The 15472-nt window shown below is 31.1% G+C and overlaps 1 protein-coding gene across 1 annotated transcript in view; it reads right to left on the reverse strand.

Moving 5' to 3' along the window:
- Positions 1 to 12052: 12052 nt before the first annotated feature.
- Positions 12053 to 15472, reverse strand: part of acvr2bb (activin A receptor type 2Bb) — an 18682-nt gene continuing 15262 nt past the window's right edge. The window contains exons 9-11 of the mRNA XM_073848716.1: positions 15321 to 15459; positions 14952 to 15082; positions 12053 to 13310 (exon numbers count right to left, since the gene is read on the reverse strand). Coding sequence (XP_073704817.1) covers positions 13107 to 13310; positions 14952 to 15082; positions 15321 to 15459 — 474 coding nt within the window. The 3' untranslated portion in view covers positions 12053 to 13106. The remainder of the gene's footprint in view (positions 13311 to 14951; positions 15083 to 15320; positions 15460 to 15472) is intronic.

A 15472-nucleotide genomic window follows, 5' to 3' on the forward strand; every position in this document is an offset into this window, starting at 1 on the left:
TTCCACAATTAAACACCAGTTTAGCAGGGAAAAAAAGGCTCTTCGTACTCAACAGTGGGCCAGTTTTTGTTGATTTTGTATCGATGTGCTTAGATTTGTGCTTTCGGCTCTTGGTTTTGGTGCGTCCGCTGTTGAAAGAAGCTGAGTAAGTTTAGAAGAACAGCATTTATCTGAAAAAGAAATCTTTTGAAACATTATAAATGTCTTTATCATCACTTTTGATCAATTTAAAGCATCCTTGCTAAATTTAAGTATTAATTTCTACAATTAAACACCAGTTAAGTGGGAACGAAAAAGGCTCTTTGTGCTCAACAGTGGGACAGTTTTAGTTGATTTTGTAACGGTGTGCATAGATTTGTGCTTTCGGCTCTTGGTTAGGGAGCCAATTTGGCTGCGTCCGCTGGGAGTTTGCCCTTTCTCCAGCCCAGGGTGAGGGTGTTCAAATCCTCCAGACCAGCTGGACCTCCAGGATAATCCCAGCGGAAAATAATCACTTGTTTTAATTACATACAAATGCACTCGTACTTCAGTTCTCTCAGTCACAGACCTCCAAACTGCTACCTTTTACAAATGCCTTTTGCATTTTAAAGATGATGGTTGAAGTCTTACAGTGCTTTAAAATATAATAATGGTATTTTCAAATTATAATGCAATGATTGTGTAGAACATCTTGAACCAAAATGGCACTTTTGCTTTTTTCTGTTTATTTAATGCAATGGCCAGAATGTTAAGCATGAAGAAACTAATTTTTCATATTCTGAATTTGGGACCTCTAAAAAGAGGGAAATTCTCTGGACTATTACTTTTGTCTACTATTATAACTTTGTGTTTCTCCATTCAGTTTCAGTGCAAGCTTCTTTTGCAATTCTTTGTGTCTCTGGATCGCTTTAAAGAAATCCACTTTAATGAGTGTGGCTGCGTAATTGATCTGATGTTTAAACATCTGAACATGTGGCTGGGATTAAGCTCGGCTACAGGAAACCCATTATTACAGATTAAAATGCACTATAACTAATTACATACACACGCACATGCTTCTGTCATCGTCTATGAAAAATAATCTAAATTAACCAAAAAAAAAAAAAAAGAATAAAAACAGAAAGTGCTTTGCTTTTTGATTTGGGGCGCAAAAGAACGCAATCAATGAGTAAATGTGATTAGTGCTAGATTAGTCTCAGAGGAGTGACTGATGAAGTTTGTGCACTTCCTGGATTTAAGGATGCGAACACTCTTAATCAGGATCCGTGTGTTTGTGTTTCCGTTGCCATGGTCACCCTGTGCTAATGATGGAAAAGCTCCTCTTGATTGGTCTGGCCTTCTGATTAACTTAGAAATATAGGGGAAAAAAGCACAATAGAAACTACAAATAACAAGTCAAAACCTGTGGGGAATTCTACTGTCTAATCTATACTCACAAAACTGGAATGACATTGTCATTTGTGTAACATCATACACTACTAGTCAAAAGTTTTTGAACAGTAAGATTTTAAATATTTTTTTAAAGACGTCTCTTCTACTCACCAAGCCTATATTTATTTGATCCAAAGAACAGCAAAAACTAAAATTTTGAAATATTTTTACTATTTAAGAAAACTGCTTTCTATTTGAATATATTTTAAAATGTAATTTATTTCTGTTTTCAAAGCTGAATTATTAGCATCATTACTTCCAGATTCCTGTTTATTTTATGCGACGGCCAGAATGTTAAGCATGAAGAAACTAATTTATAATATTCTGAATTTGGGACCTATAAAAAGAGGGAAATTCTCTCTTTTAGTTGATTTGTTTGTACTTTACCATTCTATCTGTAAATTTGTATAACTTTGTGTTTCTCCGTTCAGTTTCAGCACAAACTTTCATTTGAACAGCAAAAGTACAGCAAAAACAGTACAGTTTTGAAATATTTAAAATAACTGCATTCTATTTGAACATATTTTAAAATGTAATTTATTTCAAAGCTGATTTTTTTAGCATCACTACTCCAGTCACATGATCCTTTAGAAATCATTCTAATATTCTGATTTGCTGCTCAAAAACATTTATTATAATTATTATTATGCTGAAAACTTCCAAGTAGATTTTTTTCATGTTTCTGTGATGAAAAGAAAGTTTAAAGAAACAGCACTGAAACCACTTTTGATCAATTTAGGGCATCCTTGCTAAATAATAGTATTAATTTCTATAATTTATTTCCCCAAAAAAGCTTTTTATTTCAGATAAATGCTGATCTTTCGATCTTTCTATTCAAATGATCCTGAAAAAATATATACTCAACTGTTTCAAATATTGCTAATGATAAAAATGCTTCTTGAAGAGCAAATCAGCATATTAGGATGATTTGTGAAAGATCATGTGACACTAAAGGTTCAGGTATGATCACAGGAATAAATTACATTTTAAAATATATTCAAATAGAAAGCAGTTATTTTAAATAGTAAAACTATTTCAAAATTTTACTGTTTTTGCTGTACTTGGGATCAAATAAATGTAGGCTTAGTGAGCAGAAGAGACTTATTTAAAAAAAAAAATCTTACTGTTCAAAAACTTTCGACTGCTAGTGTATATCAAAATATATGATTACAAACATGTAAAAATGAAAATAAAAAACCTTGACGTCACTTCTTCAAATATTCTGTCAGATAGGATCAAAGCAGTGGATGAGGAGAAGACAGACTGACCATGAGCCGGATTAAACTCTAGAGCCATTAGACTCATTTCACAACAGATAATAGTCATAAAGATTGCAAAAAACTGCATGTGTGTGCATTTGTTGGGGGAGAAAAACTGAGACTATCAGAAGCTGTTAAATGCACAAAATCTAAAGCATGTATGTAACCTACAACCCCCCCAAAAACTATGTCATTGCACAGTCCCATGCAACATTTGATCATTTAATGCTATTTTTATGTCTTTGGTAGACTTTTGGGAGATATACATAAAACATATTAAATATTAGACTATTTGAATATTGAGGAATAGGAAATAACTCATTCTTAAACACAAATGAATGAATAAATGTTACTGCGGAAATGCGATTCCAATTCTCGAAATACAAAAGCAAACGTGTACGGCACCATCTTCCGAAAAACAAAAAAAATCATAATATGATCATAATAATCCGGCATAGAAAAAAAAAAAGGAAAAATGCAATTAACGCCGTCCATCTGTTGGTGCAGCGCTGGCTTAGAAAGGTTTGGAGAAATCCTGACCCGGATGGAAGCTCCGCTGATTTCCACTGAAGTCAAAAAGAGACTTTGCCTGAAACAGCCCTTTTTCTGTTGTTGTTCTTTTTAATTCATTCCATTTTTGTTCTGGCCATTATTTAATCTCACATATTCATACGTAAAGAACAAAGTACAGTAAAGTCATGACTTTGACATGACGCATAGAAACTGTTGACAGTATCCACACAGCAACAATAGTCTAATCTCCATAAAATTATAATGCAAATTATTAGCAAACTTCAATCTAACATGATATTTCACGTAAAAGATGTTTACATATAGTCCTCAAGAGAAAATAATAGTAACCTTAATTTATAAAAATGACCCCGTTCAAAAGTTTACATACACTTGATTCTTAATACTGTGTTGTTACCTGAATCATCCACAGCTGTGTTTCTTTTTGTTTAGTGCTGTTCTTCAGAAAAATTCTTTAGGTCTCACAAATTCTTCGCTTTTTCAGCATTTCTGAATATTTAACCCCTTTCCAACAATGACTTTATGACTTTGAGATCCATCTTTCACACTGAAGACAACTGAGGGACTCATATGCAACTATTACAGGTTTAATCACTGATGATGCTTCAGAAGGAAAAGCAATTCATTAAGGAGTAAAAACTTTTGAGCAGAATGAATGTGTGTACATTTTCCTTATTTTGAAGCTACAGAAAATTCTTATGTGTTTCCCAGAAGACATAACATGTTAAATTTACCCTGATCTCCAAATTCAGTCATTGTTGGAAAGGGTTCTAATACAAAAAAAAAACAAAAAAACTGAAAAACCAAAGAATTTCTGGGACCTGAAGGGTTTTTCTGAAGAATAGCAGTCAGTTTACCTGTTCAGGACAAACAAGGGACTCATGAACAACTATCACTAAACATAAAAAAACAAACCATAGAAATAAAAAACAGCTGTGGATGATTCAGGTAACAACACTATTAGGAATCAAGTGAACGTAAACTTTTGAAAAGGGTCATTTTTTTATTTTCCCTTGAAAAAATATCTTACTCAGGTCAGTGCTAAATAAAAAATAACATGCATTCTGTATGATCTCTTTTATTTAGCAGATTCTGCAAGGTGTATGTAAACTTTTGACTACAACTGAATAATGGAGAGATTTTAGAGTTCACTGTTGGCTTTCAGTGTTGTTTTTGACAACCATCTTAGATTTAGTCTTAGTCTTATGGACTAAAATGCTTCTTAGTTTTAGTCAAATTTTAGTCACTTCTATATGTGATAGTTTTAGTCCAATTTTAGTCGACGAAAAGTCAAAAAGGTTTTAGTCTAGTTTTAGTTGACGAAAAGTCAAAAAGGTTTTAGTCTAGTTTTAGTCAAAAAAAGGGAAAAAAGTAGTCTTTTAACAAATTATTGTAGGTCAGTAAGTATTTTGCTGTTGGGTAGTGTCACTTATAAGTTCTGAAAATAGCTGATCTATAGTTCAACACAATGTGAGCTTCCGGATCGACTATTTTCACCAATAATTACAATAATGAAGGAATGTTTTAAAACATAAAAGACAAACAAGGATGGAATGCTAAAACGGCTTGCCATACTAGTATAGCAAAGAGTATTTAATGCTAAAACGGCTTGCCATAGCGTCAGATACTTTTTAAGTTTTAATTGGCATGCACAATAAGCGGAAATGTCATGCATTTTAAACGTCTGACGGACCACCCACTAACATTTTCGTCTATTCTCGTCTCGTCAACGAAAACTCACACACGTCTCGTCATGTTTTAGTCATCAACGAGCCATTTTTATCTCGTCATCGTCTCGTTATCGTCATGAAAAAAAGTGGCGTCAACGAAATGATTTCGTCATCGTCATCGTTGACGAAAACAACACTGTTGGCTTTGCTTAAACAAAGACTTCAATTTAAACTATTTCAAGTTGACACACTTCCTATTCAAACAGAAAGGTGATGTGACTATTTTACGATAGACTTAAGTTTCTGTGATGAAGTATTATTTCGGCGGGGCATTCTCACTCAGAGCATTTGATTGGTAACACACGAGTGAGCGCAAGATGAGTCATGGTAAATTTAGGATTTTGTAAAGACCTTTTTTAGAACAAGTAAAGTAAATTTAAGGAATTAACTTAAAGGGAACACAATTTATCAATAGTGTTTTTTCTGGACACATGATCAATCGGCCACGTTGGCGACACTGAATGTAAACAATGCAACTGAACTGAACAAAACTTGCATATTTTGCTGAAAATGGTCAATTATTGTCATGTTCTGGGCTGTACACCTGTGTAAAACACTATAGACTGTTAAAAGTTATAACAAATCAAGAAGTAGAGTCCAAAAACTGTCTGAGGAACAAAAGGCGTTTGCGGTTGGCCAAACCGAACCAGGATTTCCAGGGCAAGAAATCTGACAACTTACGTGTTTGTTCTTATCATTTCCGGTCAGGTAGGTGAAATATTAGGCTAATGTCTTAATTATGTATCTTTACCACCTATTAACTTTAGTTTGTCAAAATATCGCGCCTTTTCCTGCTTACCAATTCATTCTCCACATGGTTTAGCAGCTTCCACACTTTTTCTTTTTTAGTTTGCATCTCAAGTAAATGTGTCTTAATTTTTTTTTGCAATACACGTAATAATAAATGCTATTACTTTGTTGAATTTAAAACTTTCTGCTCTGATTTAAGGCCTAACTTTGTGAAAGGTCCTTATGAACCACAGATAATATAGATATTATTTTCATAGAGTAATTTTTGATTGCTACACACTTACGCCAAGGGTCTTGTTAGTGTCTATTTTAAGCTGGTCGTCTGGTGACTCTCCGATGATCTCTGAGGATTTCAGTCATTTGTCATTCGTGCTGTGTTATTGTAGATCCTTACAGGGGCAGAGGACTCTGGCGAGATATATCTGCGGGTATTAAATATTTGGGACTGTCCATATGTCCTGTCTCCTAACCTTGAGTCAACATCTGTCTCTTCCTGTCCTGAGTCATGATGAGTGTGTTGAGAGATCAGCCGAACACACACTGCCCTCTAGTGCTCGAGAGAGTCATAACTACTGAACGCAGAAAGTAATTCAACTTCAAAGCTTTACTTATTTACTTACTGAAGCCTCAGTTTTAACCTCAGTGGATTTAGAATGTATTTTCACCAAATGTTTTTGTATAACTGATAATTGCATGAAAAGCTGCACAACAATTGTAGGAAGAAAAATGTGTTTGTCTAAACTAGATATGACACATTGACATCAATGATTTTTGACCCATTTGGAAGTGTAACACTTCTTAAAATGAAAAAAAAAAAAAAAACTTTAAAGGTCAAGTTTGACCAGCAATCACTGCCTTTTACTTTTGAATAAAATGAAATACAATTTTAAAGCACTTGACCAACAGTCAAGGTCTTTTAGTTTAATAAATAAAATAAGTAAAATAAAAAATGAAAGAATGAATGAATAAATATTCTAAAGCACTCGACCAACAGTCATGGCCTTTTACTTCTGAATAATAAAATAAAATATTTCAAAGAGCTTGACTAACAGTCAAGGCATTTTATATATTTAAAAAATATATAAATATAACAGTTTTAGTTTTGAATTTAATAAATAAATAAATACAATTAAAATTAAATATTTTAAAGCACTTTTTAGTTTTGAATCAAATAAAACAAAATGAAATATTTTAAAACACTTGATATACTTGATATATATAAATATTTTAAAAGCTCTAGTTTAGAATTAATTAAATACATAAATACATTAAATTAAAATAAAATAATAAAAAATGTTTAATGCACTTTTTAGTTTTTAATAAAAAAAAATATTTTTTAAAGCACTTGATCAAGTCAAGGCCTTTTTCTTTTTGAATAAAATAAAATAAAAAGTAAAATAAAATAAAGCACTTGACCATCAATCAAGGCCTTTTAGTTTTGAATGAAATAAATACAATAAAATAAAATAATAAAAATATATTAAATGCACTTATTAGTTTTGAATTAATTAAATAAATAAATAGATTAAAATAAAAAGTTTTTTTTTACGTTTTTAATAAAATAAAATACAATTTTAAAGCACTTGACCAACATGGCCTTTTAGTTTTGAATAAAATAAAAAATATTTTTAAGCATTTGACCAACAGTCAAGGCCTTTTACTTTTGTATAAAATAAAATAAAGCACTTGACCGACAGTCAACGCCTTTTAGTTTTGAATTAAATAAATAAATAAATAAATACATTAAAATAAAATAATAAAAAATATTTAATGCACTTTTTAGTTTTGAATTAAATAAATACATTAAAAATATATATATTTTTTTTTTCATTTTTAATAAAATAAAATTTTTAAGCATTTGACCAACAGTCATAGCCTTCTACTTCTGGATAAAAATAAAATAAAATATTTTAAAATAATTTAAAGCACTTGACCAACAGGCATGGCCTTTTACTTTAAAATAAAATAATAATAATAAAAAAATGTAAGCACTTGACCAACAGTCATGGACAATTACTTCTGAATAAAAATAAAATAAAATATTTTAAAATTATTTAAAGCACTTGACCAACAGGCATGGACTTCTACTTCTGAATAAAAATAAATAAATAAAATAAAATATTTTAAAATAATTTAAAGCAACTGACCAACAGTCATAGCCTTTTACTTTTAAATAAAATAAAAAAATAAATAAAATATTTTAAAGCATTTGACCACCAGTCAAGGCCTTTTAGTTTTAAATTAAATAAATAAATATATTACATTTAAATTAAATAATTAAAAATATTTTAAATCACTTTTTAGTTTTAATAAAATAAAACTAAATTAAATATCTGAATGGCCTTTTACTTTAAAATAAAATAAAATAATAATAATAATAATAATAAAAATGTAAGCACTTGACCAACAGTCATGGACAATTACTTCTGAATAAAAATAAAATAAAATATTTTAAAATTATTTAAAGCACTTGACCAACAGGCATGGACTTCTACTTCTGAATAAAAATAAATAAAATAAAATATTTTAAAATATTTTAAAGCATTTGACCACCAGTCAAGGCCTTTTAGTTTTAAATTAAATAAATAAATAAATTACATTTAAATTAAATAATTAAAAATATTTTAAATCACTTTTTAGTTTTAATAAAATAAAACTAAATTAAATATTTAAATGGCCTTTTACTTTAAAATAAAATAATAATAATAATAATAATAATAATAATAATAATAAAAATGTAAGCACTTGACCAACAGTCATGGACAATTACTTCTGAATAAAAATAAATAAATAAAATATTTTAAAATTATTTAAAGAACTTGACCAACAGGCATGGCCTTTTACTTTATAAAAAAAAAAAAGTAAGCACTTGGCCAACAGGCATGGACTTTTACTTCTGAATAAAAATAAATAAAATATTTTAAAATAATTTAAAGCACTTGACCAACAGGCATGGCCTTTTACTTTAAAATATTATATATATATATATATATATATATATATAGAGAGAGAGAGAGAGAGAGAGAGATAGAGATAGAGATAGAGATAGAGATAGAGATAGAGATAGAGATAGAGATAGAGAGATAGAGATAGAGATAGAGATAGAGAGATAGAGATAGAGATAGAGATAGAGATAGAGAGATAGAGATATATATATATATATATAGATATATATTTGTTCATTTATTTTATTTTAAAAGCACTTGACCAACAGGTATGGGCTTTTACTTTAAAATAAAATAAAAGTGAAGAACAAACAGGACATTTAAGTGATAAACATGGGTAATGTTTAATTCAACAAAATACTGAACATGGCAGCAGATTCTGAAATGACCCAAACCGGGGCAACACAACATACATTTACTACATTAGCAGCAGTAAAAATAAAAAAACACATCAAAAGACCTCAATCATTCCTGATCAGCCCACATCGAGCCGGCAAAAGGATCATGGGAAATCTCCTCAGGTAGTCCTAAAGTACGAACACTTCTTCAGGGTTTATTTATGTGAAACATAGAGAAATATAACAAGAGTAAAAGATGCTTCAACTACATCAGTTAGCAGATCTGATGACGTTATCTATATACACATTACACATCAACACCTGATAGCATACAAAGTTTGGCTTCAACTAAATTTGCACAACTTGCACTGCAATACTTTAATTAGATTTCAAATCCCTGATTTGATAATAGAGAAATCCAACTTAATACAATTGATAAAGATGGAGACGAGGGAAGAAGATACATGTACCACACAAACAAACAAACGAAAAACTAAAAAAAACAAGGGTTGCATGTCCTCAGAGAAAAATTCATCTGAAACACAGAAGCCATTGAACCTGCGGATGCTTGACTCAAAGCTGAACGTCAACTTTGCGAAACGCATCGAGCACCTGGCAATCAAGTTCAGAGCACCTTCTGTTAAAAACAACAAAAACACCAGAAAATCTCCTCCGATCACAGAAAAGCAGCTGGATATTAAATTATATTGCTACCACAAAACTGAATAAAATACTTTATATATATATTTATATGTAAAAAAAGTCACAATATCTGAGGTATATCTAATCACTGAGCGCATGACGGTCCAGATTCAGTGATCGTGTTAGCGTTACGCTGACCGACGAGTCTGATAAAAGCTGCCCGTTTCTGAACAACACTGGGAGTCCATGAGATGATTGAAGAGTACAGCACTACGGACATTCAGTCTTCAACAACCGTCCAGTTATTGCGGGAAACAGGCGAGCGCAGAGATATCGCCGCTGTTGAGATGCGAATCGAGAAACGGCCGGGTCATATCGCATCACAAAAATCTAAAGAATGTTGCACAAGAAGCCCAAGGCAATTTTAAAATAGGTAGGATTTTTAAAATTAAAATTTCACGTTTTGTTACCATAATGCAATAAATCTACTTATTTTTATTACTATGACAACAAAAACGGAAATATGCTTTTGGTTCATTTTGCTGTATTTTACATTGGACATCAATTTAAAAGAAAAAACGTATTTATTGACAAGTAATGTTAAAATTGTGTATTTTTTAACAATATAATAATTTGGGGAGAAAATTGTCACCCCATTTTTGTAAAATAAATACTCAAACTGGCTGGAAAAAAAATCTGCATAATTAAATGCTGCAAAAGAGACTGATGACTTTATATTGTGACATTCTTTTTATCATATTAACAATGCAAAAAAAAAAAAAAGATTATGCAACTTTTTTTTATTTTATTTTAAATAAACAAAAAAACAACAGTATTTTTTTTTTATAAAATAAATGCTAAAACTGCCCCCCAAAAAGGTAAAATTTAAATGTTGCAATGTTTTTCTTTATATTGTGAAATCATTTTCCATGAGAGCACTTTTTTATATTATGCAACTAAAAAAAAAATGACATTACCATGATGCAACAAAAAACAAACTTAAATGGTTAAACAACTTTATACTTGTATATTTTCAGTTCATTTTTGTTGTATTTAACATCAATTTAAAAAAAAGAAATCTGTATTTGTTCACATTATGGTAATTTAATGAAAACTAAGTCATTGTGCATTTTTTTTTTTTTTTTTTACATTGTTATGATAAAAACTTTGGGGGAAATTGTTGCCCAACTGTTATGAAATGAATGCTGCACTGGCCAAAAAAAAGAGCTTACTTTTACTGTCATGCAACAAAAATATATTTGAATTGTTTAACAACTGTAAATATGAAAGGTCAAAAATATAGTTTAGGTTAATTTTTACTGTATTTAAGACAACAAAGCTTTTTTCTGTATAATTAAATGTTGCAAAAAAGATTGAGGATTTTTTTTCTCCCTCTTTATACTGTAAAATTATTTTGAAATGACATTTGAGCATATTATATTACTAATGCAAAAAAAAAAGACTATGATGCAAAAAAATTCAAATAGTTTAACACAATTGTATGTATATTTAGCTTCAGTTGTCATTAAACATCAGTTTAAAAGTAAAAAAAAAAAAAAAAAAAAAAATCAATGGCATGGGTCTTTATTTTCTGCTAAATTTTGCTATTTTAGGACCATTATGATGTTTTTATACTGTGACATTTATCTTATTACTGTGATGCAAGAAAAAAAAGTCAAATTGCAAAACAATTGTAAATATATTTAAGTTTTGTATTTAACATGCATAATAAAAAAATATATATTTTTAATTGTTTTCTTTTTGCACATTACAGTAATGATAATTTGGGGGAGAAAATTGTTCACGCATTATGAAATAAATGCAGCAACAGCCCAAGAGCTTTCTTGTCTACAAAATCAATGCTGCATAGAGAATAAAGCCTACAGTTTTTATATTGCAACATTATTTGGTTGAATAAAGAAAATTGTTGCCCAGTTGTTAAGAAATTAATGCTGCAATGGCCCAAAATACCTTTTTTTTTATTAAATATGTTGCAAAAGAGATTGATGCTTTTTTCTTAATGTTGTGAAATTATTTTCCATGACATTTCAGCATTTTTCATATTGATGTAACGCAAAAAAGTAGTTATTTTTATTGCTATGATGCAACAAATATTTGTCAATTGTTAAACAACTGTAAATATACTTGGGTTCATTTTTGCTGTATTTAACATCAATAAAAAAAAAAATCTGTATTTGTTTACATTATGGTAATACAAAAAAATAATAACAAAAAAACCCCACAAAAACAACAATTAAACCCAGTTTGGTGCATATTAGAAAAAAAAAAAAAATCACATTATCCTGGAGTGCAAAAAAAAAAAAAGCAAAACAGCTTATTACTCTGATGTGAGGAAAAATATATTTCATTTGTAAAAATATTAAAGGGAAGTTTTCTTATGCTAACTTCCTTTTGTAATGAAGTTCTTTGTTTTGCATTATGTTAAAGATACGTTAACATGTTCTTAGAAGTTATGAAATATTTCCGCAATGCAAAAAACCTCGGCCTTAAAAATAAGCTTCGGTTTCATTGAGCACGATTTTCATGAACATGTATTTCGAGATTTTTCATTTAGATTTTTCAGATGACTTATGACCCGGATTTTCCTCTTGAGATTCACCATACTGCTGAGAACTATTGCTGCAAGAGTGAACGGGCACACAATCACATGCACAGAGTTTACCTGAGTAGTGTAGTGGATAAACATCACACACTTTCCTGACGCACCGAAACATTAAGCCGTGATCGAAACCAAACCCGTTAACGCAGCGCTGGACTTCACGCGGCCGCAGAACTAATACTTGGACTGCAGCTCTTGTCACTCGAAAACAAGGAACGCTGAAACACGCCAGCGGTGATGATGGCACGTCCGACTTCAGATGTTTCAACACGAGCGGATGCTACATTAAAACCAATCTGGAATCTCCGAAAGGAAACTCGAAACATAACAGTACCACTGCCTTCAGCTTCCAGCATCCTAGACGACTGCCGTCACTGCCGGAAAGACGAAAAATAACATCCCACGAGACACTTCGAGGAAGAAAAGGGTACATTAAAACTAGACTAAAATTCACTGAATACAAAAAGGACCTTGTGTGCTCTTGGAAGGTTGTGTAACAGTCGTCAGATCGTCGTGTAATCTCGATAAAACCCGAGGGCAGAGCGTTCGGATGGAGGTATTCATGGAGTGAAGGCAAAAACAACAACATAAAAATGGCATTAAAACCGATGAGGTAACGTGTGCTCATTTCCCAGCAGTCTGAAACGATCCCCTGAATGCCCTCTGAGAGTTCGCTCTTCTCGCGCTTGAGGTTTTTCCGTGTGTGCCTTCCTCTCGGAAGAGTACAGTAGATGAATGTGCTGGTGAAAGCGATCCAACGATGCAAGAAGAAGAAGAAATTAAATACATGACGATCCAGAGATCAAATTAGCAGCAAAGTTCACATTGACTGGAGCGATGAACGCAGTGGTTCGCAGTCCCTGATGTTCAGAGGTGGCCGTTCAGGTGCTGGACTCTTTGGGAGGAAGGTCCGTGTCGCTGTCCGACATCATCATGGAGACCAGGCACTCGGAGGTAGACGTGTTGATGGTGTTGCTCGTCTTGGACATGGTGGAGATGCGCTCCTCCACGCAGCCCGCCGACAGACGCGCCTCGGCGTCGTGGTCCCAGCACTCCTCGATGGTCTCGCATAACTGGCCCAAACCCTGATGAAAAACGCAGAGAAAGAGGTCAAAATACGGTTGAGAATATTCAAAGGATTTCAAAACTCAAAATTGAAAAAGTAATTTACTCGTAAATAAAGATTTGAAACGTTTAAAGCTTAAAGGTTTTAAAAGGAAAGAATGTAAGACATAAACATTAGTAAAAGTGTAAAATAGGATTATATTTTACTTTACAAAACAAATAATTTACAACAGTGATATATTACTGTTATAATAATTTCCACAAAATAAATTACTAAAAATAAGAGACATTGTAAGATTTCACTGTTAAAAAAAAAAAAGAACAATAATTACTTTATTTTATAACAATAATATATTCATTTAGGTAATAATAAAAATAGTAATATTATTATTATTAATACTATTACTACTACTGCTAATACTATTATTACTACTAAATTACTAAATAAAAAAAGTAAATTTTTTGTAAAATACAAGGTATGTAAAAAAAAAAAAAAACTAATTTTATTTTACAATAAAACTGTAAAATTACAATACTAATACTAAATTAAAACTAAATTAGAAATATCATTACTGTAATATTTTAATGTAAAATACAAAAAATAAGTATTTAGGAAAATAAAAATACTAATTGTATTTTACATGTATTGTACAACTGCAATACTAAATTAAAATAAATATTTCTGTAATGTTTTCATGTAAAAGAAAAAAGTATTTAGAAAAATAATTATTTTATTTTACCTTAAAACTGTACAATTTTAAATTTAACATAAATAAGTATTTAGGAAAATTATAATAACTTTAATTTACATTAAAACTTTAAAATTGTAATACTAATACTAAGTTACCACAAAATAAGAAATATCACCAAATTTTTTTATGTAAAATACAAAAAATTAAGTACTTAGGAAAATAATAATAATAATAATAATAATAATAATAATAATAATAATAATAATAATAATAATAAATATTTTACTTTAAAAAGGTAAAATTACAATGCTAATACTAATAATTAACCAACATGAACAAACAATGAACAATACATTTATTATTATTTATACAGTATTTATTCATCGTAGTTAATGTTACTGAAAACACAGTTGTTCATGTTAATTCAGTGCATTAACTAATTTTAACTAGCACAACTTTTGATTTTAATAATGTATTAGTAAAGGCTGAAATTAACATTAAGATTAATAAATGCTGTAGACGTACTGTTCATTCTTAGTTGATGTTACTGAAAGTAGTTAACTAATAAACCTTATTGTAAAGTGATACCATTATTACTTATATTTATCTCTCTTAACTTCAAACCATCAAACATTTATTTGGACAGAAAACTGTATAAAGTCTTTAAAGCTTCTTTTGCTGATAAGCACTTCTCATTACACATTTTAGAAGATGGTTGGTGTTCCTGAATGCACATTAAGCTGATCCAAACTCTGACGCAGAGCTTAATATGTCTGAAGCAGTATTTACTGCAAACCGCAGAGCCGCTCAGAGATACTGAACACACTGGATCGGGAGATGCTTGCTTATATTTATTTACTTAAATCACAGCCTTTGTGATTTGATAATCGCACTAAACCATAAACATGATTTTTCTTTTATTTTAAGTAATTGTGCAGCTCTAGCTTCTGCTCAAAAGCACATTCTCACCGGATGTTTGATCCAACAATCTTTAAAGACAGGCCGTATCTTTTTATGGACCACCGCATCTTGAAGGTCTTCCAGTGAAGGATGCTGGCCCACCTCCTCCTCAAAGGGCAGCTGGTACTCACCTACAGGACCTGAAAGAGACAGCAACAGCATTAGCTGCATCACACACACACACAACACACAGGCATGCGATCAGCTAAGGAGAATTAAAAAAACGAATATTTATGGCCGTCTTAATCTTTTTTTAAACTGCAGGGAGACTTTAAAAACCTAGTCTTTTGTTGATTTATAAATGGAACAGAAATTAGGGCTGGTTCATGTATATTCAGGTACACACAGTCTGAGGTCCGTATGTTTGTGCAGACTCACCATCGGAGGCGGTGCAGCGAGACACCAGCTCCCACAGCACCAGTCCTAGAGCGTACATGTCGATCCTTAGGAAGGCGTCCCTTTGGAAATTAATGGCTCCCTCCAGCACCTCTGGAGCCATGTAACGCCGAGTTCCCACCTGCAGCGAGACA

This window comes from Garra rufa, chromosome 10, assembly GCF_049309525.1.
Source record: "Garra rufa chromosome 10, GarRuf1.0, whole genome shotgun sequence".
NCBI lineage: Eukaryota > Metazoa > Chordata > Actinopteri > Cypriniformes > Cyprinidae > Garra > Garra rufa.